At 44.7% G+C, this 26,023-nt stretch overlaps 1 protein-coding gene across 1 annotated transcript in view; it reads right to left on the reverse strand.

The window, feature by feature from the left end:
• ELOVL2 (ELOVL fatty acid elongase 2) overlaps nt 1-26,023 on the reverse strand; it is a 75,686-nt gene that overhangs the window by 16,871 nt on the left and 32,792 nt on the right. Inside the window, exons 2-3 of the mRNA XM_081085608.1 lie at nt 18,237-18,300; nt 8,190-8,377 (exon numbers count right to left, since the gene is read on the reverse strand). Of these exons, the coding sequence (XP_080941734.1) occupies nt 8,190-8,377; nt 18,237-18,300 (252 nt within the window). The remainder of the gene's footprint in view (nt 1-8,189; nt 8,378-18,236; nt 18,301-26,023) is intronic.

A 26,023-nucleotide genomic window follows, 5' to 3' on the forward strand; every position in this document is an offset into this window, starting at 1 on the left:
CGACCAGGGGCTGCACCTAGGGATTGGGCCTGCCCTCTGCCACCTGGGAGCAGGCCTAAGCCAGCAGGTCGTTATCTCCCGAGGGGTCCCAGACTGCGAGAGGGCACAGGCCAGGCTGAGGGACCCCCTCTTCGCCCCGAGTGCACAAATTTTTGTGCACCGGGCCTCTAGTAATTTTAATAATACTCTAAATTGGTATAGAACATTTATCTTAATTGATCATCTCAATAATTTTATGAAGTACGTATTTAGAATCATTTTACAGATATGAAAACCAGGGCTCAGGAGAGTTCTTATGCCACTTCTTCATTAATCTATGCTACGTGGTAATCAAGCATTTGTGTGACTATAATTGATTAATGTCCATATTTCCCTAGCTCAAAATAAAAAAAGCTCCATGAAATCTATGCTTTTTTTTCATTCATCTTTGTATCTATAGTCCCCTGTTAAATGCCTACCACATAAAAAATCCTCAGTAAATACACAAGTAAATTACATAACTAGAAAGTAGAACAATGCTTGGAATTCAGGCCTTTTAATTCCTTATCTAGTGTTCTTTCCACAAAAAAGGTTTTTTATTCTTTGTGGAAAATTCTACAGAAGAGTTTTTCTCCCTTCTTTCCACTATTACCAAAGAAAGTTAAAATTCTAAAATATTGCCCTAACCGGTTTGGCTCAGTGGATAGAGCGCCGGCCTGTGGACTGAAGGGTCCCAGGTTCGATTCCGGTCAAGGGCATGTACCTTGGTTGTGGGCACATCCCCTGTAGGAGGTGTGCAGGAGGCAGCTGATCGATGTTTCTCTCATTGATGTTTCTAACTCTCTATTCCTTTCCCTTCCTCTCTGTGAAAAATCAATAAAATACATATTTTCAATAAAAAAATTCTAAAATATAAGGCATTTGGCTTTGATTTACACAAGGTATTATATACAAAAGCTTTCTCTCTGCTGCTTATTAGAAATGTGTAAAGGCAGAGAAATGTCAAACTATATACACAGAGCAGGAGGGACAAGATATTAATGAACTGAATATTTAAAAGAGATGAGCACTAAAAACATATATATATTAGTATATAAAAGTCTAAGCGACTGTCCGATTGACCCTTCGACTGGTAGCTATGCTGCACAATGACCACCAGGGGGCAGACGCTCTGACTGGTAGCTATGACATGCACTGACCACCAGGGTGCAGATGCTCAAAATGCAGGAGCTGCCGAGCTGCGGCGATGGCAGTGGCGGTTCTCGGGTGATGTACCTGGAACCAGAAAGGAGGGAGCCTGATTCTGGGGTGCATCACCTGAGAACCACCCTCTTGCAATCTGGGACCCCTGGGGGATGTCAGAGAGCCAGTTTCGGCCCGATCCCCGCAGGCCAGAATGAGGGGCCCCACCAGTGCATGAATCCGTGCATCGACCCTAGTTTATAATATTTTAGAATCTTTGTTTTTATTCTACTATCTTGACTTACCGCTTTCCCTCTAATCAAAGCACTTTTCAGTTAACATCATAATTACAGATTACCAGGATAAATAGATCCAGTGAAAGGAAAAAAAGACTGAATTTTCCTGATGGGATCTATTTATTACAAATCACCCTCCACAGTCCCTAAAGTTTTATGCACTTGGTGCTCAAGTGGAAACCAGTGACGGGCTACAGAAGATCTAAGGATACTTAAAAGTATAGGTGAATTTTTGTGTATTAGTGCATTTTTCAAACAGGAAAGCTGTTTAACACTGTGCAGAAAGGCTAATTAATATCCTCTATTCATATCCTCTACAGGCTACAGTTCTGTAGAAAGGAGCTCTAGTCTCTCCACTGTACCCTAACAAGATAGCAGTGGAGAGGACACACCATATCCTGTACCCTGCGACATTTCCTGCTTCAGTTAGATTTATCCAGGCCACCCCCATCCCTGTATCACCTCTGTAGAACTACCTGACAATTTAAGAGCTAACAGCAGAATTAAGCAGCCAAGCTACAGGAGGCTCTGCCTCGCCCTGAACCATTCCTAACCCACAAGCTGGGTTGGTGTGCAGGAGCCATCCAACCTATGTGCTGAAGAAAACCAGGCTGTCAAACAGGTTTAGCCTTCAGGAGGCGAGGGCCACTCCAAAGTACGGCTAGAATCCACGGGCTTCTCCCCACCTCCATCACCTTAATCCAAGCCACTAGCACCTGTTGACTGTTGTACTGCAATCGTATCCGAACTGGACTCTGCTTCTATTCTTGCCCCACAACTCACTCTCATGTCCATTTTCCAAGTAGCAACCAGAATAATCTATTTTAAAAGGGAGATCATATCGTTCCCTTCATTAAAATCCCCCAGTGGCTTTCCATTATACTTAGAATAAAAGTCAAATGCCTTACAAGGCCCTATTTGATATGTCACATCCCACCTCATCTTGAATCATTCTCTCCTGTCTCCTGTGTCCTTGCTACATTGTTTATTTTTATGGTCCTTGAACACCAAGCCTGTCACCGCCTCAAGAACTTGACACTTGCTGTTCCTCCTACATGAACATACTCTCCCCAGATCTTTAGATGCCTGGCTTACGTTCATCAGTTAGTCTCAGCCCAAATATCACCTCCTCCCAGAGGCATTCTTGCCTACCACCGGCCATCACCCTTCAATGCACTAGGGCAGTGACTGTCAACCTTTCTCATCTCATGGCACACATACATTACTAAAATTCTGCAACACACCAAAAAATAGATATTTTTTGCTGATTGACAAAAAATAGGTATAATTTTGAATCATTCACACCAGATGGCTATTGTTGTCTTGGTTGTTACAATTTTTTTATTTGACAATCTTTATTTCAAATCTTTTATTTGAAAAGAGGCCAGTGCCCCTCACTAAATAGTTGGGTACGGCATTTTTAAAAAATATATTTTTATTGATATCAGAGAGGAAGGGAGAGGGCGAGAGAGATAGAAACATCAATGATGAAAATCATTGATTGGCTGCCTCCTGCACATCCCCCACTGGGGACCAAGCCCGCACCTAGAATGTGCCCGTGATCGGAATTGAACCTGGGACCCTTTGATCCATAGGCCGACACTCTATCCACTGAGCCAAGCCAGCTAGGGTGGTACTGCATGTTTTAAAAATTCTCTCGGCACACCAGTTGAAACTCGCTGCAATAGGCAAAGGCTCTATTCTAGAATCAAGAATAGAATCTGACACAGGGAAGGAACTCAATACATATTTGTTGAAAGAATTAATAATTTTAGCAATAATTTCCTAGACTAAGCAAACATCTGGTCTGGGCATAACAAATCAGCAAGGTTAATGCAACTTATCATTCGACTGGTATCTATTAAATGTATCCCAAACTTATCAAAGAAAAGACCTTATGCCCATCCTGAAAGAGGTTATAATCGGAGGAGTTGAGGAGGTGGCAACTGATAGTAGAGATACAAAAGTGTGAGAAGAGAAAATGGATAAAATTTGTAGCAGGAAACTAGCTCCGTGCAGAAGTTCTCCCTAAGAAACCATTTACTTGGTTGTTCTTGTTTCTGTTGATGGTGACTGATGTTCACTTTAAAATGTACACAGCCTTTTCACACTTACTGACTCCTGCTGTTCTCCTCTGTGAGCACTTGTGTGCAGAACCCATCTCTATCCGCTCCATCTCTATCCCCCCCCCGGCTAGTACACTTTGCACCATGTGCTCACTGAACGAACTGATAACCATCTCACTCATGAGCACCCTTGGACAAGTACCACATCTCCATTTCAGAGAGAAATTGCCTAAAGTCCAGAAGGCCTGAGGGCTTCCTCTAAATGATAGCGGAAGTGACAGATGACATGAATTCCGATCTCCTGACTCCACCACAGGAGCTCCGGGAGGTGTTGGAGCTGCCCTTCTAATACAGCTGCACCCTGTGACAACAATCCAATTGGAGTATCTTCCCCTTGGTTATACAGGGGTAAACTACTACCTCACAAGCTCATCCCTGAACTAAAATTCACCTAGCAGAGAACCTAAAACAAAACTTCCCCTTTTAGGGTTAGGTAAATCGGTAAGCACCTACGTATGTAATTTTAGATCTGTCAGCATGGCTTTCCTCACCCCAAACCCCACCCATCTTCTGCTCTCTGACTGATGCCCCAAACTCCATTATTAGTTTTATTACAGTCATTTTAGGTAATGGTTGTTTACCATTATTAGAATGGTGAATTTCAGACTAATGTACATACTAAAATCCATAGGTGAGACAACCTGTTTTTTAGCAAGGATTTATTATTATTATTTTTTAGTTCAAGGATACAAGGAAGGCAGCTATACTTGTGCCATAAACAGCCATTTATAATTTATATGAATGATTTTATCCTAACTTTTCCTTAAAAAAATATTTTATGTTTATCTCTGTCCCTCCTCCTGTCTCTCTCCCTCCCCCTCCCTCTGTTGGTCAGGACTTAGGTTGTATAGGCAGGACAAATGTTTTGTTTTGTTTTTTGTAAAATACCTGGGTTTGGCACTTTACAAAGGCATGGGAAGCACATGCTGTAATGAGGGCAGCTAGAGCTGAGCCGAGAAGAAGTCAGTTCTGAGAAACAGCTATCCCAGGGTCAGCAGACCTAAGATGTGGGAAGTATTCTTTAGGGGACGATGTACTTGTATTTCAGTCAAACTAACTGCATTTGGTATTTAATTTAAAAAATGCTCTGTTACTCAATAGCTGTCTATTCTCAGGCAAATCATGTAACTTTCCTAAGTCACAGTATCATCTATATATACAAAGAGCCAGGGGCTGTCACATCTGAAACAACCGAACTTGGACGACCGAACAGGCTGTATGGGGAGACCAGGCCGGCAGGGGGGTTAGTGAGGGACAACCAAACAACTGAGCAGCAGGCTGCGTGGGGGAGCAGTGAGGGATGACCAGGCCAGCAGCGGGCCCAGTTGGTGGCAACCAGGCCGGCAGGGGGGGCAGTGAGGGGCAACCAGGCCAGAAGAGGGGGGCAGTGAGGGGTGACCAAGCCGGTGGGGGAGGGGGCAGTTGGGGGCAACCAGGCCAGCAGAGAGGGCTTAAAGGGGTGACTAGGCAAGCAGGCAGGTGAGTGATTAGGAGCCAGCAGTCCAGGATTGTGAGAGGGATGGCCAACTGCCAGTTTATTTTTATTATTTTTATTTTTTTTAATTCCCGTTTTTATTTTTTTAATTAAATTTTTATTGTTCAGATTATTACAGTCGTTCGTCTTTTTTCTCCCCATAGCTCCCCTCTACCCAGTTCCCATCCCACCCTCTGCCCTTACCTCCATTCCACTGTCCTCATCCATAGGTGTACGATTTTTGTCCAGTCTCTTCCCACACCCCTCCCCCCCCCCCCCCCCCCACGAGAATAGTCAGTCCACTCCCTATCTTTCTTTTCTTAATATATTTTATTTCTTTAAATATATTTTATTGATTTTTTACAGAGAGGACGGGAGAGAGATAGAGATTTAGAAACATCGATGAGAGAGAAACATCGATCAGCTGCCTCCTGCACACTTCCTACTGCAACCAAGGTACATGCCCTTGATGGGAATCGGACCCACGACCCCCCAGTCGGTAGGCCGACGCTCTATCCACTGAGCCAAACAGACCAGGGCAGTCCACTCCCTTTCTATGCCCCTGATTCTATTATATTCACCAGTTTATTCTGTTCATCAGATTATTTATTCACTTGATTTTTAGATTCACTTGTTGATAGATGTGTATTTGTTGTTCATAATTTGTATCTTTACCTTTTTCTTCTTCTTTCTCTTCTTAAAGGATACCTTTCAGCATTTCATATAATACTGGTTTGGTGGTGATGAACTCCTTTAGCTTTTCCTTATCTGTGAAGCTCTTTATCTGACCTTCAATTCTGAATGATAGCTTTGCTAGATAAAGTAATCTTGGTTGTAGGTTCTTGGCACTCATCACTTTGAAAATTTCTTGCCACTCCCTTCTGGCCTGCATAGTTTCTGTTGAGAAATCAGCTGACAGTCGTATGGGTACTCCCTTGTAGGTAACTGACTGTTTTTCTCTTGCTGCTTTTAAGATTCTCTCTTTGTCTTTTGCTCTTGGCATTTTAATTATGATGTGTCTTGGTGTGGTCCTCTTTGGATTCCTTTTGTTTGGGGTTCTATGCACTTCCTGGACTTGTAAGTCTATTTCTTTCACCAGGTGGGGGAAGTTTTCTGTCATTATTTCTTCAAATAGGTTTTTAATATCTTGTTCTCTCTCTTCTCCTGGCACCCCCATAATTCGGATGTTGGTACGCTTGAAGTTATCCCAGAGGCTCCATACACCATCTTCATATTTTTGAATTCTTTTTTCTTTTTGTTTTTCTGGTTGGGTGTTTTTTGCTTCTTCGTATTTCAAATCTTTGACTTGATTCTTGAGATCCTCCAGTCTGCTGTTGGAACTCTATATAATATTCTTTATTTCAGTCAGTGTATGCTTAATTTCTAGTTGGTCCTTTTTCATAACCTCGAGGGTCTCACTAGATTTCTTGAGGGTTTCACTAAATTTATCGGCAGTTTCTAGAAAATTCTTGAAAAACGTTATAAGTGTGGTTTTGAACTCTATATCCAGTAGTTTGCTTTCCTCCATTTCTGTCATTTGTGACCTGTGTCTTTGTCTCCGCATTTGTTATGCTTCCCTGTGTTGGTAGAGTGGCTTTGTGTGCTAGGTGTCCTATAGGGCCCAGTGGCTCAGCCTCCCCAATTACCTGAGGTGGACACTCTTGGTGCACCCCTTTGTGGGCTTTGTGCACAGTCTTCTTGTAGTTAAGCCTTTATTGTTGTAGGTATCACTGGGAGGAATAGACCTCCAGGCCAATTGGCTGTGAGAATCAGCTGTGTCTACAGTGGGAGAACTTCTGTGTTGGAGACACCCTTCTGGGGCAAGACTTGCTTCAGTGGGGCTTTGGTGCTCACTGAGTCTTCCCCCTGAGTGTGTCCCTTTTGGATGTGAGGAGTTGTAATCTGGATGGTCCCACTCTGACCACTGGGTACACTGGCTCTTGGAACTAAGGAGGTGCTAATTTAGCCTCTGCCTGAGGCTACCCAGCAGGAGTTATGGAGAGATCTGCAGATTCCTCTTCTTTGTTTGGGGTTTGGAGGTGCCCAGATGAGGCCCAGCTGTGAAGCAATGCAAGCTGCTGTGGGGCCTTGGGCCTTCTTTTGGAAGTTCAGGGTCTCTCTGACCCAGCTGCAGTTTGTTAGGTAATTTTCAGATTGCAAATGGCCAGGCCTTTCATATGCAAAAGCCTCTTTGCACAGCTTGGGTGGGACAGGGTCTCAGGGGATCAACAGGGTGGAGCAAAAAGCTATGGCTGCTCCTCAGTCCTACCCTAAGAGGCCCCGAGTCTAAGTGTCCCGGTAATCGCTGCAAGCACCTCTGAGAGAAAGCTGCCCTCGAATTCCGACCAATGCCAGACAGTCCAGTTTCTCCCCGTATGAGTCTGGGTCCCCAGAGACTCACCTGGAACTGGAGTTCAGAGCAGTCAGGAGCTTGTGTCTCCCCCTCGATTGAAAAAGACAACCGTGTCCTCAGTTTCCAGCCCTTTCCATGTGCACCATGTCCTCAGCTGACAGCCCTTTCCATGTGGGCCTTCGTACCTCTGCACTTTACTTCTGCACCTTCTTTGAGTCTCAGTGTGCTTTTCTCTTTCCTTCTAGTTGTAGAATTTCCACTCAGCCAGCCTTCCTGTGGTTCTGGATGATGTCCGTTTTATCTTTTAGTTGTATTTTTGAAGTAGTTGTGTGAGGCAGCAATTTCCGGTGTTTACCTATGCTGTCATCTTGGTTTCTCTCCCAACTGCCAGTTTAAACCAGCAGCCAGACATCCCCTGAGGGGTCCCGGATTGAGAGAGTGCATGCCTGAATTTTGTGCACTGGGCCTCTAATAATCCATAAAAGGAGAAAATTATTACATATGATTTTTAAACACCCATTCAGATCTAAACTGTGATTTTAAATTACAATGGAAGAGTAAGGACTAAAGAAATAGGCCTAAATTTGGATAAGAAAAGTTCAAGTCAGAAACAAGACTTAGGGGCTTTTGGTAGGAATGCTATCAGGTGCAGGAACAGGTACCTGGGACCTGAAAGCAGCCTGAGAAGCTCTGGGAGGCTGGGTGGGCTTGCCCTTAAATGCCTCCCAATGACGGGAATAGTGGTGGGACAGGGCCAGGTTAGGTGCCCCGGCACTTACCTCCACCAGCATGTACATGGAGAGAAGTGTGATGCCGAGGTTGTACAAGGTGAGGATGCTCCTCAGGGAGAGAGCAGGCCTGTTCTTCATGCATTTGTTACCCAGCCATATTGAAAGCAGATACATGACAGTAAGAGAGAAGGTAGGGAGGTAAGAGTCCAACATGAACCATCCTCTGACTCGAGAATCTGAAAAGAAACAGACAGTGAGAATCCTGCAGAGAAACACCGCTCAGTTATAAGGTACTAGTGTCCTGGTGCATGGATTCACGCACATTGAAAGGAAATTAATTAGAAGAAATATTTTAATATCGCTATTCACATCTTGCTAATGAAAAGAAAATAGGATTCTACCGAGTCTCCTATCTACCTGCTCCAGGACTTCTGTGAGGATCAAATGAGGGGAATGGGAAAATGCTTCACAGACATTTGGTTAAACTGTAAAATGTTTGTACCTGGCTATAAAGCAAGACAGGTTCGTGGACTGAAGAAACTCCAAGGATGTTAGTCGCTAGGAAAAGGAATCTGATCGTTGCTATGTGACATCAATACCCGGTGCCCACAGTGATTATTTCCGGGCTGGGCTGTGGGCCACATTTTGTGCCATGTGGTCTTGGCAGCATTGGCTACGATTTGGTGGGGTGTCGCTCCAAGGTGATGGTGGGGCCTGTGTCCCACTTGGGGAAAGCCTAGTGTTGGTTTGCCAGTGCCAGGTCGGTGGTGCTGTTTATTTTTAACTAGAGGCCCGGTGCACGAATTTGGGCACAGGTGGGGGCAGCCCAGCCCGCCCCAATGGGGGACAATAGGTCAGGCCAGCTGGAGGAGGGGCAGTGAGCAGTTGGCTGGCTAGCTCCGCCCCCTGGTTGAACTCCTGGTTGAGGGGAAAATTTGCATATTAGCCTTTTATTATATAGGTCTAGAGGCCCGGTGCAAAAAAATTTGTGCACTCGGGAGGGGGAAGAGGGGGTCCCTCAGCCTGGCCTGTGCCCTCTCGCAGTCTGGGACCCCTCGGGAGATAACGACCTGCTGGCTTAGGCCTGCTCCCGGATGGCAGAGGGTAGGCCCAATCCCTAGGTGCAGCCCCTGGTCGGGCTCAGAGCAGGGCCGATTGCGGAGTTGGGGCGCCGCCCCCTGTCATGCACAGAGCAGGGCGGATCGGGAGGTTGCAATGCCACCCCCAGTCATGCTCAGGGTGGGGCCGATTGGGGGGTTGGGGCACCGCCCCCTGTCACACTCAAGACAGGGTCGATGGGGAGGTTGCGGCGCCACCCCGTCACGCACAGAGAAGGGCCAATCTGGGGGTTGGGGCACTGCCCCCTGTCATGCACAGAGCAGGGACCATCAGGGGGTTGAGGAGCTCCCCCCTGTCACTCAGAGAGTAGGGCTGATAGGGGAGTTGGGACACCGCCTCCTGTCATACACAGAGCAGGGCGGATCAGGGGGTTGGGGCGCCGCCCTCTATCACCCACAGAGCAGGGCCGATCAGGGGGTTGGGGCGCCGCCACTCTCACACTCAGGGCAAGGCCGATGGGGAGGTTATGGCTCTACCCCATCACACACAGAGCAGGGCCCATGGTGGGGGGGGGGGGTTGGGGCGCCGCACCCTGTCACACACAGTACAGGGCCGATCAGGGGGTTGGGGCGCCGCACCCTGTCACACACAGAGCCGCAGGGCGATCAGAGGTTGGGGAGCTCCCCCGTATCAGGCACAGAGCAGGGCTGATCAGGAGGTTGTGGCGCCTTCCCCTGTCAGGAACAGAGCAGGGCCGATAGGGAGGTTGTGGCTCCGCCCCCTGTCACACACAGAGCTGCAGGGTGATCAGGGGGTTTGGGCGCTGCCCCCTGTCATGCTGATCCTGGTGCCGGGAGGCCTCTCGGCTCCCCTGATCCCGGTGCTGGGAGGCATATTACCCTTTTACTATATAGGGTAGAGGCCTGGTGCATGGGTGGGGCCGGCTGGTTTGCCCTGAAGGGTGTCCCGGATCAGGGTGGGGGTCCCCACTGGGGTGCCTGGCCAGCCTGGGTGAGGGGCTGAGGGCTGTTTGCAGCTGGTCACACACCCTTCAGGGTGGGGGTCCCTACTGGGGTGCCTGGCCAGCCTGGGTGAGGGGCTGAGGGCTGTTTGCAGCTGGTCACACACCCTTCAGGGTGGGGGTCCCCACTGGGGTGCCTGGCCAGCCTGGGTGAGGGGCTGAGGGCTGTTTGCAGCTGGTCACACACCCTTCAGGGTGGGGGTCCCCACTGGGGTGCCTGGCCAGTCTGGGTGAGGGGCTGAGGGCTGTTTTCAGGCTGGCGGGTGACGGAAACTCCCAACCGCTCCTTTTTTTCTTTCTTTTTTTTTTAATTCTGGGCCAGCTTTAGCTCTGAGGCTCCAGCTCTTAGGCCTCTGCTGCTGAAAGTAGGTATCTGGTTTGTTTCGTTTCGAAACAATGTATAACTCCAGCTCTGACTCCGGCTCTGAGATCCCAGCTCGCTGAAAGCAGGTTTCTGGGGTTTTTTTTAGCTTCTATATTTGTTACAATGTTTCAAACTGCAGGCTCAGAGGCCGGCAAGGCAGGGGGGAACGTTGGAATCCTCCGTCACTGAAGCAAGCAAGCCTCATGCTAGTTTCAAGCTGCCTGGCTGCCGGCCGCCATCTTCGCTGACAGTTAATTTGCATATCTCCCTGATTAGCCAATGGGAAGGGTAGCGGTCGCACGCCAATTACCATGTTTCTCTTTTATTAGGTTAGATGGCCAGTGCACGTCATGGCAGCTCCTGCATTGAGCGTCTGTCCCCTGGTGGTCAGTGTGCATCATGGCCACTGGTCGGATGGATAGACACTTAGCCTTTTATATATAAACACGAGAGGCCCGGTGCACAAAAATTTGTGCACTCGGGGGGGAGGAGGGGGTACTTCAGCCCGGCCTGTGCCCTCTCGCAGTCTGGGACCCCTCGGGAGATAACGACCTGCTGGCTTAGGCCTGCTCCTGGGTGGCAGAGGGCAGGCCCAATCCCTAGGTGCAGCCCCTGGTCGGGCTCAGAGCAGGGCCGATTGCGGAGTTGGGGTGCCGCCCCCTGTCATGCACAGAGCAGGGTGGATTGGGAGGTTCCAATGCCACCCTCAGTCACACTCAGGGTAGGGCCGATTGGGGGGTTGGGGCACCGCCCCGTCACACTCAAGACAGGGTCGATGGGGAGGTTGTGGCACCACCCCCTGTCACGCACAGAGCAGGGCCCATCAGGGGGTTGAGGAGCTCCCCCCTGTCACTCACAGAGTAGGGGCGATAGGGGAGTTGGCGCACCACCCCCTGTCATACACAGAGCAGGGCGGATCAGGGGGTTGGGGCACCGCCCTCTATCACCCACAGAGCAGGGCCGATCAGGGGGTTGGGGTGCCGCCACTCTCACACTCAGGGCAGGGCCGATGGGGAGGTTATGGCTCTACCCCGTCACACACAGAGCAGGGCCTGTGGGGTGGGGGGGTTGGGGCGCCGCACCCTGTCACACACAGAGCCGCAGGGTGATCAGGGGGTTGGGGAGCTCCCCCCTATCAGGCACAGAGCAGGGCTGATCAGGGGCTTGGAGCATCTTCCCCTGTCACGAACAGAGCAGGGTGGATAGGGAGGTTGTGGCCCTGCCCCCTGTCACACACAGAGCCGCAGGGCAATCAGGGGGTTTGGGTGCTGCCCCCTGTCATGCTGATCCCGGTGCTGGGAGGCATATTATCCTTTTACTATATAGAATAGAGGCCTGGTGCATGGGTGGGGGCCAGCTGGTTTGCCCTGAAGGGTGTCCTGGATCAGTTTGGGGGTCCCCACTGGGGTGCCTGGCCAGTCTGGGTGAGGGGCTGAGGGCTGTTTTCAGGCTGGGACTGAAGCTCCCAACTGCTCCTTTTTTCCTTTTTTTTTTTTTTTTATTCTGGGCCAGCTTTCGCTCTGAGGCTTGGCTCCAGCTCTGAGGCCTCAGCTGCTGAAAACAGGTATCTGGTTTGTTTCGGTTCTATAATCGAAACTCTGTATCAACTCCAGCTCTGAGATCCCAGCTCTCTGAAAGCTGGTTTCTGGGGTTTTGTTTAGCTTCTATATTTGTTACAATGTTTTTTAAACTGCAAGCTCAGAGGCCGGCAAGGCAGGTGGGGAACGTTGCAGTCCTCTGTCACTGAAGCAAGCAAGCCTCATGTTAGTTTCAAGCTGCCTGGCTGCTGGCTGCCATCTTGGCTGGCAGTTAATTTGCATATCACCCTGATTAGCCAATGGGAAGGGTAGCGGTTGTACGCCAATTACCATGTTTCTCTTTTATTAGATAGGACTAGAGGCCCAGTGCATGAAATTCGTGCACTGGGGGTGGGCGGGGCAGGTGTCCCTCAGCCCAGTCTGCACCTTCTCCAATCTGGGACCCCTTGGAGGATGTCCAACTGCTGGTTTAGGCCCAATCCCACAGGCATTTGGACATCCCTCTCACAATCCTGGACTGCTGGCTCCTACCCACTCACCTGCCTGCCTGACTGATTGCCCCTAACCACTTCTGTGCCAGCCTGATCACCCCATATCCACTCCCCTGCCAGCTTCATTGACACTGAACTGCTCCCCTGCCAGCCCAATTGTCCCCAACTGCCCTCCCCTGCAGGCCTGGTCACCTCCAACTGCCCTTCCCTGCCGGCCATCTTGTGACAATGAGGGGGTGGCCATCTTGTGACAACATGGGGGTAGCTATCTTGTGATGATGTGGGAGCGGCCATCTTGTGATGTGAGGGTGTGAGGGTCAATTTGCACATTACCTCTTTATTATATAGGATATACTGGCACAGACATTCCGGTGGTACATACCAAATACAGCAGGAGACACTGTGATGCAGCATTAAGGAACTGAAGGACAGGAAAATTAACAAATGTGAGAAGTAACAGTCCTTGAATGTCTACTTTGAAATAATTACTATGTTTATTTAATCAGTAAATATGAAGTATGTTTGCCACTTTATGGGTAAAAACACAGCTCAGAAAGCTTTATTAACCTGCCAAAGGCCATACAATAGTCGGCAGCAGAGTCAGAATTTGAATTCACGCCTGATGCCCAGCCCGCCATACCTTGCTGCTGCCTCCTAGGGAGAAGTCTGGAGGGGACAGGAGAGAAAGCTTATTGACACTGTGTCCTATTTCCTAAAACCCATGCTGGCCAGAACTTGCCCTGGATCACTGTGCAGCAACCAAGAGTGGGTTTAAGTTCAGCTGATCCAAAGAGATCAATGAGATTTCAGAATGACAAGCATGAGAGCTGAGCTAATGAAGGCAAAACCTTGGAGCTGATGATTCAGAACTGAGAGCAGAAAATAAAGCAAGCACCCAAAGCTTGACCAGGGACTAGGAGTACAAACAGCCAGGAGGCAAGAACCTAGGTACATCAAGTGTCCCTTACTCTGGAGAGTGAAAATTTAAAAACCTAAATAAAACATACATAATAGCCCTGGCCAGTGTGGCCGAGTTGTTTGGAGCATCTTCCCGTACACCAGAATGTTTCAGGTTTGATTCCAGGTCAGGGCTTGTAGGGGAGGCAACTGACTGATGTTTCAGTCTCACATCAAGGTTTTTCTCTCTCTCTCTCCCTCTCCCTTCCTCTTTCTCTAAAATACATAAAAACATATCCTCTGGTGAGGATTAAAAAAACAACACACACATATAATAGAGCTATAATATAATGAGTAACACCTGAAAATAATTATGGACATAAAATGATTTTTGTTCTTTATATTGTTCTTTTTTGTTGTTTAAATAAAGAAAATTATTTAGCCCATGATTATAAAAATGGCCTGCTGTAAAGAGTTGTAAGGAGCTGGTTTCTCCAGAGATAATGCCCTTTTCTTGATCTCTGTGGTTCCCTCAGCCTCAGTCTCTCTTTCTGTGCTACCCACCCTGTCCACCAGCCCCTCTTTAAACCACCACCCTCCAGAGTGCCACTTCTAAGGAAAGTGTCTTTTCAAGCTCTGTCCCATCACTTATCCTGCAAACTTTCCCCTTTTGTAGTAAGGATAAAAGGTAAGAAAGGGGCATGCAGGTGACGAACAGGCAGTACCTTTCCGAGACTAGCTCGTCATTATTGGTCATAAAAGGCTTTGCTCTGCGCCACTTTCTAACTTGTATCTCAGCATCTAAGGCCCTGACTTCTGAAGGAAGCTACTTCCTACTGCTCTTTCATAACACAGCTCCTCATCAGCATCAAATAATCACCACTTCATAATTCAGGTTAGTATGGCTATAATACTATTATAACTAACATGTACTGAGCACTAATTCTGTGGCAGACACTGTTCTAAAAGCCTTTTACATGCATTAACTTAACTCTCTATCCATCTTATTATATAGGTGATAATATTTGTGTGGGAAACTGTTTATTGCCTTCACTATCTGATAAGCATAGACAGAGAACTCCCCGAACCCCCCCGAAGGCTGGGTGCCTTTGAAGCCCTAGCAAAGCTCCGAGCTAGGCGCCACCTCTGTTTGTCCAGACAGTGGTAGCTGAAACTACTCCCCCATTTATTATTATGTAAATCCTTGCTGATGGGCTAGTCTGCTTGTTACTAGGGGGTCACCTGCCTAAGGGCTATGCTATGGGTGCATCCCAGTTCAATAAAAGCTTGGTGAGGCCTGAGCACAGAGGAAGTCCTTCGGGACTTGCCGCCTGGTCCCCCAATATTGCAAAATTATCTCGTGTCTTTTTCTCTCATTTGCTCCTCTTTCAGATACTGAACCCTACTCCACGCAGAACGTGGAAGGAGTCTCACTCAACAATTTGTAATAGCTTTACTGAGATATAATTCTGACACAGAATCCTATAAATATTTAATATGTACAATGTGATGAGTTTGGACACACGCACACACTGGTGATGCCATTATCATAATCAGGATAACAGACACAAGGTGACATTGTTACCCCCAGTTTACACCTGAGAAAAATTGAGCTATAGAGGGTAAAAAATTAACTTGCACTAAACTGCTACCCTTCCTCCTACTATGGTTGAATTGTGGTCCCTAAAAAGACATGCTCCAAGTCCTAACTCCTCATATCTGTGATTGTGAGCTTATTTGGAAATTAGGTCTTTGCAGATGTAATCAAGTTAAGATGAGGCCACAGTGGATTAGGGTGGGCCCTGACCAGGTGACTGGTGTCTTTAAAAGAGGAGGTTTGGATTCAGGGACACTCTGAAGATGAAGCAGAAATTGGAGCGATGCAGCTACAAGCCATGGAAGGCCAAGTATTGCTGGCAATCCCCAGAAGTGAGGAGAGAGGTGGAACAGATCCTTCCCTAGAACCTCGGAGGGAACACAGCCATGCCAACATCTTGATTTGAAACCTGTAGCATCCAGAACTGGGAGAGAATAAACTGCTGTGTGGTAAGCCATGCAGTCTGTGGTACTTTGTTACTGCAGCCATAGAAAACTAATACCCATGGTTTACTTTATGGCTCTCCAATGGTTTCAGATGTGCTTTTACCTTCTCAACTACAGTATATGCTCCACGAGACAAAGACTAGATCTTATATTTCAATTGTCTCATAACTTACATCCATGTAGTGCTGAGTTGAGAGGAAATATCCTATATAATAAAAGGCTAATATGCAAAATGACCATCACACCCTCACACAAGATGGCTGCCCCATGTGGTCAAAGATGGCCAGCAGGGGCGGGCAGTTGGGAGCGATTGGGCCAGCAGGGGAGCAGTTAGGCATCGATCAGGCTGGCAGGGGAGTGGTTAGGGGGTGATCAGGCTGGCAGGCAGAAGTGGTTAGGGACAATCAGGCAGGCAGGTAGGTGAGCGGTTGGGAGCCAGCAGTCCAGGATTGTGAAAGGGATCCCAGATTGGAGAGGGTGCAGGCTGGGCTGAGGGACACCACTCCCACGCGCCCCCCCCCCCCCGGCCCAATGCACAAATTTCATGCGCCGGGCCTCTAGTACTAATATATAATTAAATGTATACTAATTGGCATACTGAGTCAAGAACATATTGCAAACCTAATACAGCACCTGAAGTTTTTGTTTCCTTATGTCATAGTCCTAGAAATATTTGTCAAAATTGTGACAGAAGATCATAACTGATCTAACTAAAATATGGGAGCAAATACCTGTTGGAATATTAGTATCTTTGGGACTTGAGAGGTGTTAGCTCTTCATCTGTGTCAGGTATTTGCCCAACATCTTCTGACGGTACTGATATGGTGTAGGTAAACTGAGAGAAGACCTGGGGATACTTCGAAGCTTACCAGGTGGCTGTCAGCCAACTTAAATTTGTGCCACCTTTAGGAAGGCGACAGGGATTCATGATGGTCTAGATGTCATTGTGGGGGTCAACTGATCCAGTTGTCAAATGCCAATCTTAAGTCTCTTTGCTACAAAGGAAACTTCCATAAAAATAACCACAGCTGAGTAAATGACTGTAATACTATCCTTAACTGATCCCACAGTCATATAATTCCAGATCACCATGATCTTACCAATGGCAAAGTTCAGTGTGAAGCTGGCTCAGAGAGACTGTTATTTAACTCTCCAGTGGGAGTGTCAACTACTAGTAGAAAGCCACTGTCACCAAGAAGCCTGCATGTGTAAGTTAGGCATCATGCCCTCTACACTACCCACTATAGCTGTAAGCAGAGACATATTAACTGAGTAGGTTGCAGACACGGTGTCCCACCCTGCCTGTCCCACGGGGTCATGACAAGGATGAAAAGGAAAAAGCAAAACAGAACCAAAGACTATGGGAAAGTATTTTTTAATGTTCTATACAATCACAGGGTATCAATTCAATAAAACTATATAGTCATTCACTTAGAACAGAAACTGGAGAGTGGTCTAAATAATCTCTAAGTGATTCTGTTTAAAGATTTTGAGAAACAGAAAATCTCTTTATCCCCTCTCCCCTCACCAATAGTGCTGAGGAAAAAATTTGCAGATTTTTTTCACAGCTTTGTGATACAGCAAGGCTCAAGTGAAACAAAACATGTTGTTTAAAATTTGTTCATTTATTTGCAAAATAGATAGTGCCTACTGTGTTCTTGGAGCTGCAATAAGCACTGGAGAGAACAGTCATAGTTCCTGACCTCATGGGAGAAAGAGCTATTAATAACAATAAGGCTGTTTATGAAGGAAATAAACAGACTGAAATAGAGTATAATAAGAAGCCTACTTTAGATTGGCAAATTCCCTGACATCTTTGTTAGAGAAAAAGGGAGCATTTAAGCTGATAACCCGAAGTATGAGAAGGAGCTCACTATATTAGAGGAGGAATGAGGAGGAATTCTAGGCTCAAGGAACAGCGTATGAAAGAATTTTATATATTTGAGAAAGTAAAAGACTTCAGAGGTCAAAGTGATGGGGAAGTAGCACTGAGTGCTGGAGAGAGCTGGGGCTAGATATACAAGGGTGTGCAGTCCATGCAAGAAAGCTGGCTTTTACCTGAAAGGGCCCTGAGTGTTAAGCTAGAGCGCCACATCCTAGGACTTAGGCTTTTAAAGTAGTATTCCAGCTGATACTTAAAAAGTGATTGGAAGGGGGAGACTAGTTAGGATAACTTACAACCACTCAGTGCTGAACTGAGAGGGAAGAGTCAGTAAGGATACATCGACTGGCACGTTGCAGCAGTCATAGAGACTGGTGACGGAGGCATGACTGAGCGTTTAGAAGCTCAACCTAAGGGGCCTGGGCAGAGAACGCTCAGAGAGCAAGGGCAGAAAGACTATCTATGACCGCATGTGAGGAAGGTAGAAGGTGAGTGGACAGTACAGCCAGGAGAGAAGCAGCATACATTTAGAAGGAAAGCTACTACCTACTTTGGTAGCCAGAGAGACACCAAAGGAAAACATTGCACGCACTCCAGTTCTGCTTCCTGCTCCCAGAACTTTAATCCCAGGAGAAAGGGGGCCTTTGGATGTTCTGGGAGAAGGATGTCAAAGGTGAGAGAGGTTAAGTCTCTAAACAATAGGTACCCTACTATTTTCAAGACACTGGAACTGACATAATCCTCTTCTATAACAAAATACTGTGTTCCTTCCCCATTAAGTTCTCGAGTAACTCACTCACCTCGAGGTCCAAACATATTGACCAAAAAAGCATTGATTTCATCATCAAAGGCCTTTAGAAGCTCCTGAAAAGATAAAGAAAACAATGATTAAAGTGGGGTTTTTTTGGTTGTTTTTTTTTTTTTTTTTGGAAACTCAAAACAAACCACTATTAACAATGTGCAGTTAGGAGAATCTCCAAGGGTCCTGGGCTCAAGGACGTTTGACTGCAAAGATTTCGGGAAACTGAACCAGTAAATGTAGCCACATTTCTCACATGCTTCGAAAGATGTAGAAGCAAGCAATTCCTCTTTCATTTCCTTAGGCAAGAATAATTCTGAAAAACAGGCATGGTACATTTAAACATTGTAGGGTTGTTGGCCTTAATTCCACTTGCCTCTACAATGCTTAGAGGTATAAGCAGTTCCATAAGTAACTTCCATTGTTGCAGTTAACGGAAGTTGTGTGCAAGCAACAGGGAAGTCTACACCTACAGGATACAGTGTAATTTCTAAATGAAAATTCAGTTGAATTGTATTTCACGTAGCTGATTCTAAAGCTTTAAAGGGCACTTCCTTTCCAAATAAGGAAATTAAGCATTACAGTGATTTTTTCTATTATCTTTACATTTTGTTTTCAAAACTTTTTCATACATTAACATCTATTTAATATTACAATAAACAGTGTCACTAGGGTACAAAGATTAATTATTGCCACTTTAACTGGATTCAGATTGGGACTAGAGAATTTCTGCTAAGAATCTTAAGGTTGATAAACCAGTTTCTGGCACTAGATTCAGCTCCTATTCATGCTGGTCTGCTATAATACCGTTCAAAATATCTGCTGAGGTGTCCTCTACCCCTCTCAAGCGAAGCAAACTAGAGACAGAGTACTCCCCAACGTTCCTAGGAAAGGGATCTTTGATGAGGACTCTGGGCCCATGGGTTGGCCCCTGACTATATGTGAGTTGAGTGTGAAGGCCTTCAGTTCATATAGAACATTCTCTATTATCAATAGCTGGACTGCAGTCAAGAGCATGTCATTCTCAAAGAAAATGTAAGTGCCAGAGAGGAAAATTAATTTACTGGTATCTGAAGAGAAGGTGTACATGTTTAGTGACTGGCACATACCATTTGGGTCTATTCCTTATTCAGATCCTGAGAGAAATTTCAAGGAAACTTAGGTTGTTGGAAATTTAGGAAGAAGGATGAGGATTAGAGACTAACATTCATTAGTACCTACGACTTCTGGCCAGTGTATTAGGAACTTCATTATTCCCTGGTATCGATATAAAGAGTATCTGGGATAAACAAAGCTTGTAGGTTTTTTTTTTTGTTTCTTTTGTATGTGTGTGTTTTTGTTGTTGTTGTTAATCGTTATCCGAGGACACTTTTTCACTGATTTTTAGGGAGAATGGAAGGAAAGGTTGGAGGGGGAGAGAGAAACATCAATGTGAGAGAAACATGTCAATTGGTTGCCTCCTGCACGAACCCTGACCAGGGCCGTGGCTGGGGAGGAGCCTGCAGCTAAGGTACGTGCCCTTGGCCAGAATTGAACCCAGGACCCCTTTGGTCCACAAGCCGACACTCTATCCACTGAGCCAAACTGGCTAGGACAAAGCTTGAAGTTTTTTTTCTCTCTCTCTCTTTTTTTTTTTAAAGCTTGAAGTTTTTAAAGTGTTTTTATCTTTGGCTTCTATGAAGGGCATCTCAGGAGACCTCTAGGCTTGAAGATCAGTTACCTAACATAGTGTGACAGAGTAACTTTTGTTGCCCTTAGAATAGGGCAACTCTGTCTAGATGACTAATTCTTGAGCAAAACCTTACTGACGTACCCACCTTCATAACAAATACCAATGAAATCTCTCTTTCATTGCCACACCTACCCACAAATATTTAAACATTTTCAGTTTGTTTGCTAAGGTTCAAAATCCATTTTCCAACATCTGTAAATCTAAGAACACTCTAATTAAAGGTCACAAAGATTTTATTCTTTCTATAATCTTGCAAAAACGTATTCACAGCAGAAGAAGAGCGGAAACAAAAGTAAATGAGGGGAACCATGAAGAGAGAGCAGAGTGAAGAAAACGAATGAGAAGGGGCATTCCATTCTTTCAGTCATTAATTCACTGACTCACTGACCAGTTATTTAAACATTACTGTGCTGCCAGCTCCATGTTAGATGCTGAAATACAAAGTCAGATGAGATGGGTCCTTATCTTTACACAGGATAATAGATAATAAAATCTACAATTACCTTGTGTCTTAAGTATGATGAGAAAGGTTTAAAGGAATGTGCTGTAAGAACCCAGAGGAAGGAAATACCATTCAGTCATAGAAAAGAAGGAAATCTTGTCATTTTGACAACATGAATAGACCTTGAGGGCATTATGCTAAGTGAAAAAAATAAGTCAGAGAAAGACAAATACTGTATGGTCTTACTTACATATGAAAAAAAAAAAACACCTCAGAGGACAGGCTGGTGGTTGCCAGAGGTGGGGCAGTGGTGGGGGTCATAATGGGTGAAGGTGGCCTTAAGGTACACATGTCCAGTTATAAAATACATAAATCATGAAGATGTACAGTAGAGTGACTAAGGTCATACCCTGTGGTATATCTGCAAGTTGCTAAGAGCAGATCTTCAAAGTTCTCATCACAAGAAACAATATTTGTAACTATGTATATAACTAGACTTATTGCGGTGGTCATTTCGCAATATAGAAAAATATCAAATCATTATGTTGTACACATGAAACAAAAAAGAGAACATAGCGGCAGGACATTTAATTCAGATCTCTTAAAAGGAGAAGCCTCCCAGGAAAATTGCTGCTGCTGCCGCGTTCGGAAAGAGCCCAGCATCATCCAGATGGAGAGGAAACGGAGCAGCTGAGGGCGAAGGGTCAGCGCATGCGCACACACGGAGACGGGGCTGGGGAAACGCTTATGGCCAGGTCTCTGGGGGCCTGTATGACAGAAACAAAGCCAATGCTGGGAAAATCAGAAACCTGACAACATTACTTCTTTATTTCTGGGTTACTTAATACAGTTAGTAAGAATGTAATGTAAAAAGACAATGGTGAGATGAGATCGGATCAAAATTTACCCTGGCTTGGTAAAACGTAAGTATGAGTATGGAGTTTGGGTAGTGGTAGTCAGCTAAGGATGAATGCTTAGCAAAGATGATGAGACGAGCTTGGGTAATGCATTAGTAGCTACACACTGGATTCTATAGTATTTGTAAATGCAAAAGCATGCAGGGCAAGCTCTCAAGTCTAACCCCATAACCTAGGAGCTAAGCAAAACCAATGAACCACCTGCAGCACTTCCTTCAACCAGCATCTTTAACAGTTGTTGTGTACATAGTACTTCGCTGGACATATGACGAAAAAAAGAACACAGTGGTTGATTCTAAAGCTTATAGACAAATTGGGAAAGTGATAAATACAAACAAAATAGAAAACAGTCGAGAAGAAAGAGACATACAGAACTGCCACAATGATGGAAGATGCAGTAGGAGGGATGACTTACAATGGGTTTTGAAGATGGTCAGAATTTGGATAGATTAGAAGGGAGAGGAATAGTACTGCCCTTGGACCTTGGCAAGGGGTGATCTCCTGAGCTCCATACTTTAGATGGCCCCACTCTGGTCATCCTTTGGCCATCCCCCTCCACAAAGGGAAACATCCTTTGAACCCAGGGAAATGCCTGCGTATGGCCACAGCTTCCCACCTCCAGACTATGTTCCAAGTACCCCGGGTCACAGAATTCTCTGCCAAACAACTCTCTGAGCCCACTTCCAGAACAACTTTAGTGATTTCTCCTTGCCCACTTGGTGAAGTAAGTCCATGTCCTATGACTGTGGATTCAATTTGTGACTATGTACAGCAATAGGTGAAGGAGAGAAAGATTGGAAGCCAGTTGGGCCTTAGTTGTGTATCCCTGATTGTCTACCACATTTGGTGATAATGTAAAATGGTACGTCTACTTGGAAAATAGTTGAGCAGTTTTGTGAAAATAAACATTCCACTTTTGGGTGTTTACCCAAGAGAAAATAAAGCATCTACCCATGCAAAGACCTGTTTACAAATATTCATGGCAGCTTTCTTTGTAATATCTAAAAATGGAAACCTCCCAATTACCCATAAACAGGTGAATGGATAAACAAATTGTGGTACAGTCATACAAAGAAATACTACTCAGTAACAGACAGGAATGAACTATTGATGCACATGAATAGATCTCAAAATTTGATGTTGCATTAAAGAAGCCAGACAGAAAAAAAGAATACATATTATGTTTCCATTTACATTAAATTCTAGAAAATACAAAGTTATCTACATGACAGAAAGCAAATCCTGGTGGCTGGGGATCTCCAGGGGAGGGGAACAGAATATCCTTCAAAAGTGATGGTGAGATAAGGATATTTTCACATATGCACAAGCCAGCAGAACTGCACCACAAAGTATGCTATAGATGTTCTTCATGCCCAAGGGAAATGATTCTACAGAAAATAATCAAGAGCACCAGAAATGGCTCTCTATCATTGAAGAGTCATAATTCAGAGCAAGCTGGCCTCCAGCCACCTTATCACATCAGCCGTAAATGCGATCATCTCTTCCTCCATGCTCATCCTATTCAGTAGCAGCGATCCATAACATCTGGGTGATGTCCTATACCTGCTCCTTCTACCTGGCCATGTGACATGCAACTTCCAACACCGATAGATTGGATCTACAGGTACTCCCCGCCTCAGAGAATACTCGGGAAACAGGACAGCCATGAAGGTTTTGGTTGGGACTTCCAACCAGCTCTAAGTGGAGTGCAACATAAAGCAGAGGCATTTAATCGGAGGCCATTTCCTGGTCTGTTCTTGAAGGTACAAACTCTGTAATCACTGTGGGGGCGGCCTCATCCTGAACATCTTGATAACCCACGATTTTCTTTAGCAAAGGCAGTCTCTCAATCAGAATCCTTAGCATTGTGATTAAATAAATTCCACCATGCTTTCTCTGATCTTTAAATGACAGGACTCCAGATTCAGTTTTTTCCCTTTCCTCCTTCCCTTCCTCTCTTCTGTTACTTTCCTTGTTCCCTTTCTTACCTCCTTCCACTCCTTTCTTTCCTCCCTTTCTTCCTTCATTCCACCTTTCCCTTCCTCTTTTCACTTCCCTTACTTCCTTCCTTTCCTCCCTCCTTCACTCACTCATCCTTCTTGGCATTCCTTCTTTTATTTATGTTTTAAGTATTTTGTGGTTTTTAGTATTTATCTACCATGGGCATTTAAAAATCCAGTGATTAGATATCTTGTCCTATTTTGTTGATGTCGTTTTATAGACTATTTAAAAAATATTTTTCAATCAAAACAGTTATTTCCCACCACCAACTCCCCTTTTCACTGCTTTTTAAAATGAGCAAAAGCCATTAAGATGACAAAACTGAGTTAAGTTTGGAAGAAGTCATAGTATCAAAATCCTTAACATTCTTTTTTAGAAATCTATTTCAGAGAAAACGAAATCTGAAGTGCTCAATGACAGCAGCTCAGGAAATGGGATCTGACCAGCTCTGTAATATATCATATTTCACACTCACCAGACATAGCTCTGAAAATCTCCCAGGAACTCCAGGGTCAAGACTGAGACACAAGAACATGGAATCTCCCCTCGGGGCAAGGGCCACAGACTAGAGAGCCATCCCTCAGTGGGTCTCCACGCTATTCCCAGGGCTCGGGATGGATGTCCGCTACTGAAAGCTCTCTGGTAGACTCCTGAGGGGCTGTTCCCAGCCAGTCTCTCATGAATCTGAAATGTGTTCACAATTGTGAGTGCAACTAGGTGTACAGAATGACTAAATGTGGGCATAAAAAATTCTTTGCTTTCTTGCAGCTGACTTTACACAATGTATTCATTCACATTTAACAGATACCCCTAAACTGCCTTTGTGAGGTCTACCCACTCAACATCTCGACCTCTCACTACTGTACTCTAGAGGGAGCAAGAGACTAAGTTAGACAGAGTGTAGGCAATAGGGAATTATTATTCATTTATGGAAACTCTAAATCTTATAGAGTAATTTTCATAAGATTGAAAGTAAGGTATTGAAGAATCTGTGGGAACATTTATACTTGGTTACCACATCTTCAGACAGATATAAACTGAAGAAGAACAATATGCTACCCCCGAAATGCCACTTTTTAAATTAAAGTTACTTAAGAAACAGCAGGTGCAGGAAGAACACACTGACCCTCCTTCTCCCCTGAAGGCAGGAAACAAATCTCTTCCTGTACTAGGAGGGTAGCTGGCATCCTTATTGCCAGAGACAGGGAATTCAGGGCAAGAAGGCAGTATAAACAAACCTTGTTACTTCTTCACCAATTTACTACCGCAAGCCCAAACTCTTTGTCTTGCCAATTCTTCACAAATTTATTGTTTCCTTGTCTAAAGGGTATAAAAGCTGCCTGCTTTGGATACTTTTTTGAGTCTCATAATTTTTGTAATTTTTATGGCGCTCCCATTCAATTAATTTTTTTTCTTCCTGTTCATTTCTGTTATGTCAATTTAATTATTAGGACAGCCAAAGAACCTAGAAAGAAAAAAAAAAGGAAAAGTTTTCTGACCCTACAAAATGAACTAACCACAATGTTGGGTAATAATAGCTCCTGTTTATCAAGGTAATATGTGCCAGGCATTTGAGATATATTTGCTATGATTTTTACAACAGCTTTGCAAATTGGGTATTGTTCCCAGTTTACAGATGTGAAAATTGAGACTGCAAGCTCCAGTGGCACCACTGTGTGAAATGTGAACTAAATAAAGTTCAGTAACAATTAATCAGTGTTTTTATGACTGCATATTGAAAGGTTTCAGGGCTGGACAGCAGAGGAAGGGCACATGTATATATTTCTTGTGCTATAGTCCATCTCAGGATCCTCAGCTGATGAAGAAAGTGGGGCTGCTTATATTTGCACTCTGGGTAATGCTGACACTGTAGGACAACATAGTCATTATAATTAATACTATATTGTATATTTGAAAGTTGCTAAAGTCTTAAAAGTTCTCATAACAAGAAAACATCCATAATCACACATAGTTAGTTAACTAGACTTACTGGGGTTATTGTTCCCCAGTACATAGAAATATTGAATCATTATGGTGTACATCTGAAACCGATATAATGTTATATCTCAATTTAAAAAAACACCTCAGAGCAAATTCTGACTAGAAGGACATGTCTTTAACTTGGTAAAGATACCAAAAACTGACAGCAAACATTTTATTTAATGTCAAAACTTCAGCTGCATTCTCTAAAAAAACTGAAAATAAGGCAAGGATGTGGACTTTCATTGCTATGTCTAATGTGTACTGAAGATACTGGCCAATACTATGAAGAATGAAAAACAAAAGATACAGGTATTGGAAGGGGAGAGATAATATATTTCTTTTTGCTAACAATAGAATCATCAACTTAAAACAACCAAGAGAATCAACAAATAAACTGTCAGACCTAATAAGAATTCAGCGAGATTACTAGACACAGGACTAAAAAACCCATTATCATCTTTCTACGTTAGCAATAACCAATTAAAAACCAATAGTAACAAAACTGTAAAAATCTAGAAGTTAACCAATAATGCATAAATTCTTCATAGAGAAAACTTTAAAATTCTATAAAAGACATAGACAATGGTATAAATAAATGCAAAGACATTTTGTATTTTTTTCTGAATAAAGATGTCAATTCTCTTCAAGTTAATCTATACATTTAATATAATTCCTATCAAAATTTTAGTGAGCCTCTTAAATAACTTTATCTA

This window comes from Myotis nattereri (genome assembly GCF_964212035.1).
Source record: "Myotis nattereri genome assembly, chromosome: 3".
Classification (NCBI taxonomy): domain Eukaryota; kingdom Metazoa; phylum Chordata; class Mammalia; order Chiroptera; family Vespertilionidae; genus Myotis; species Myotis nattereri.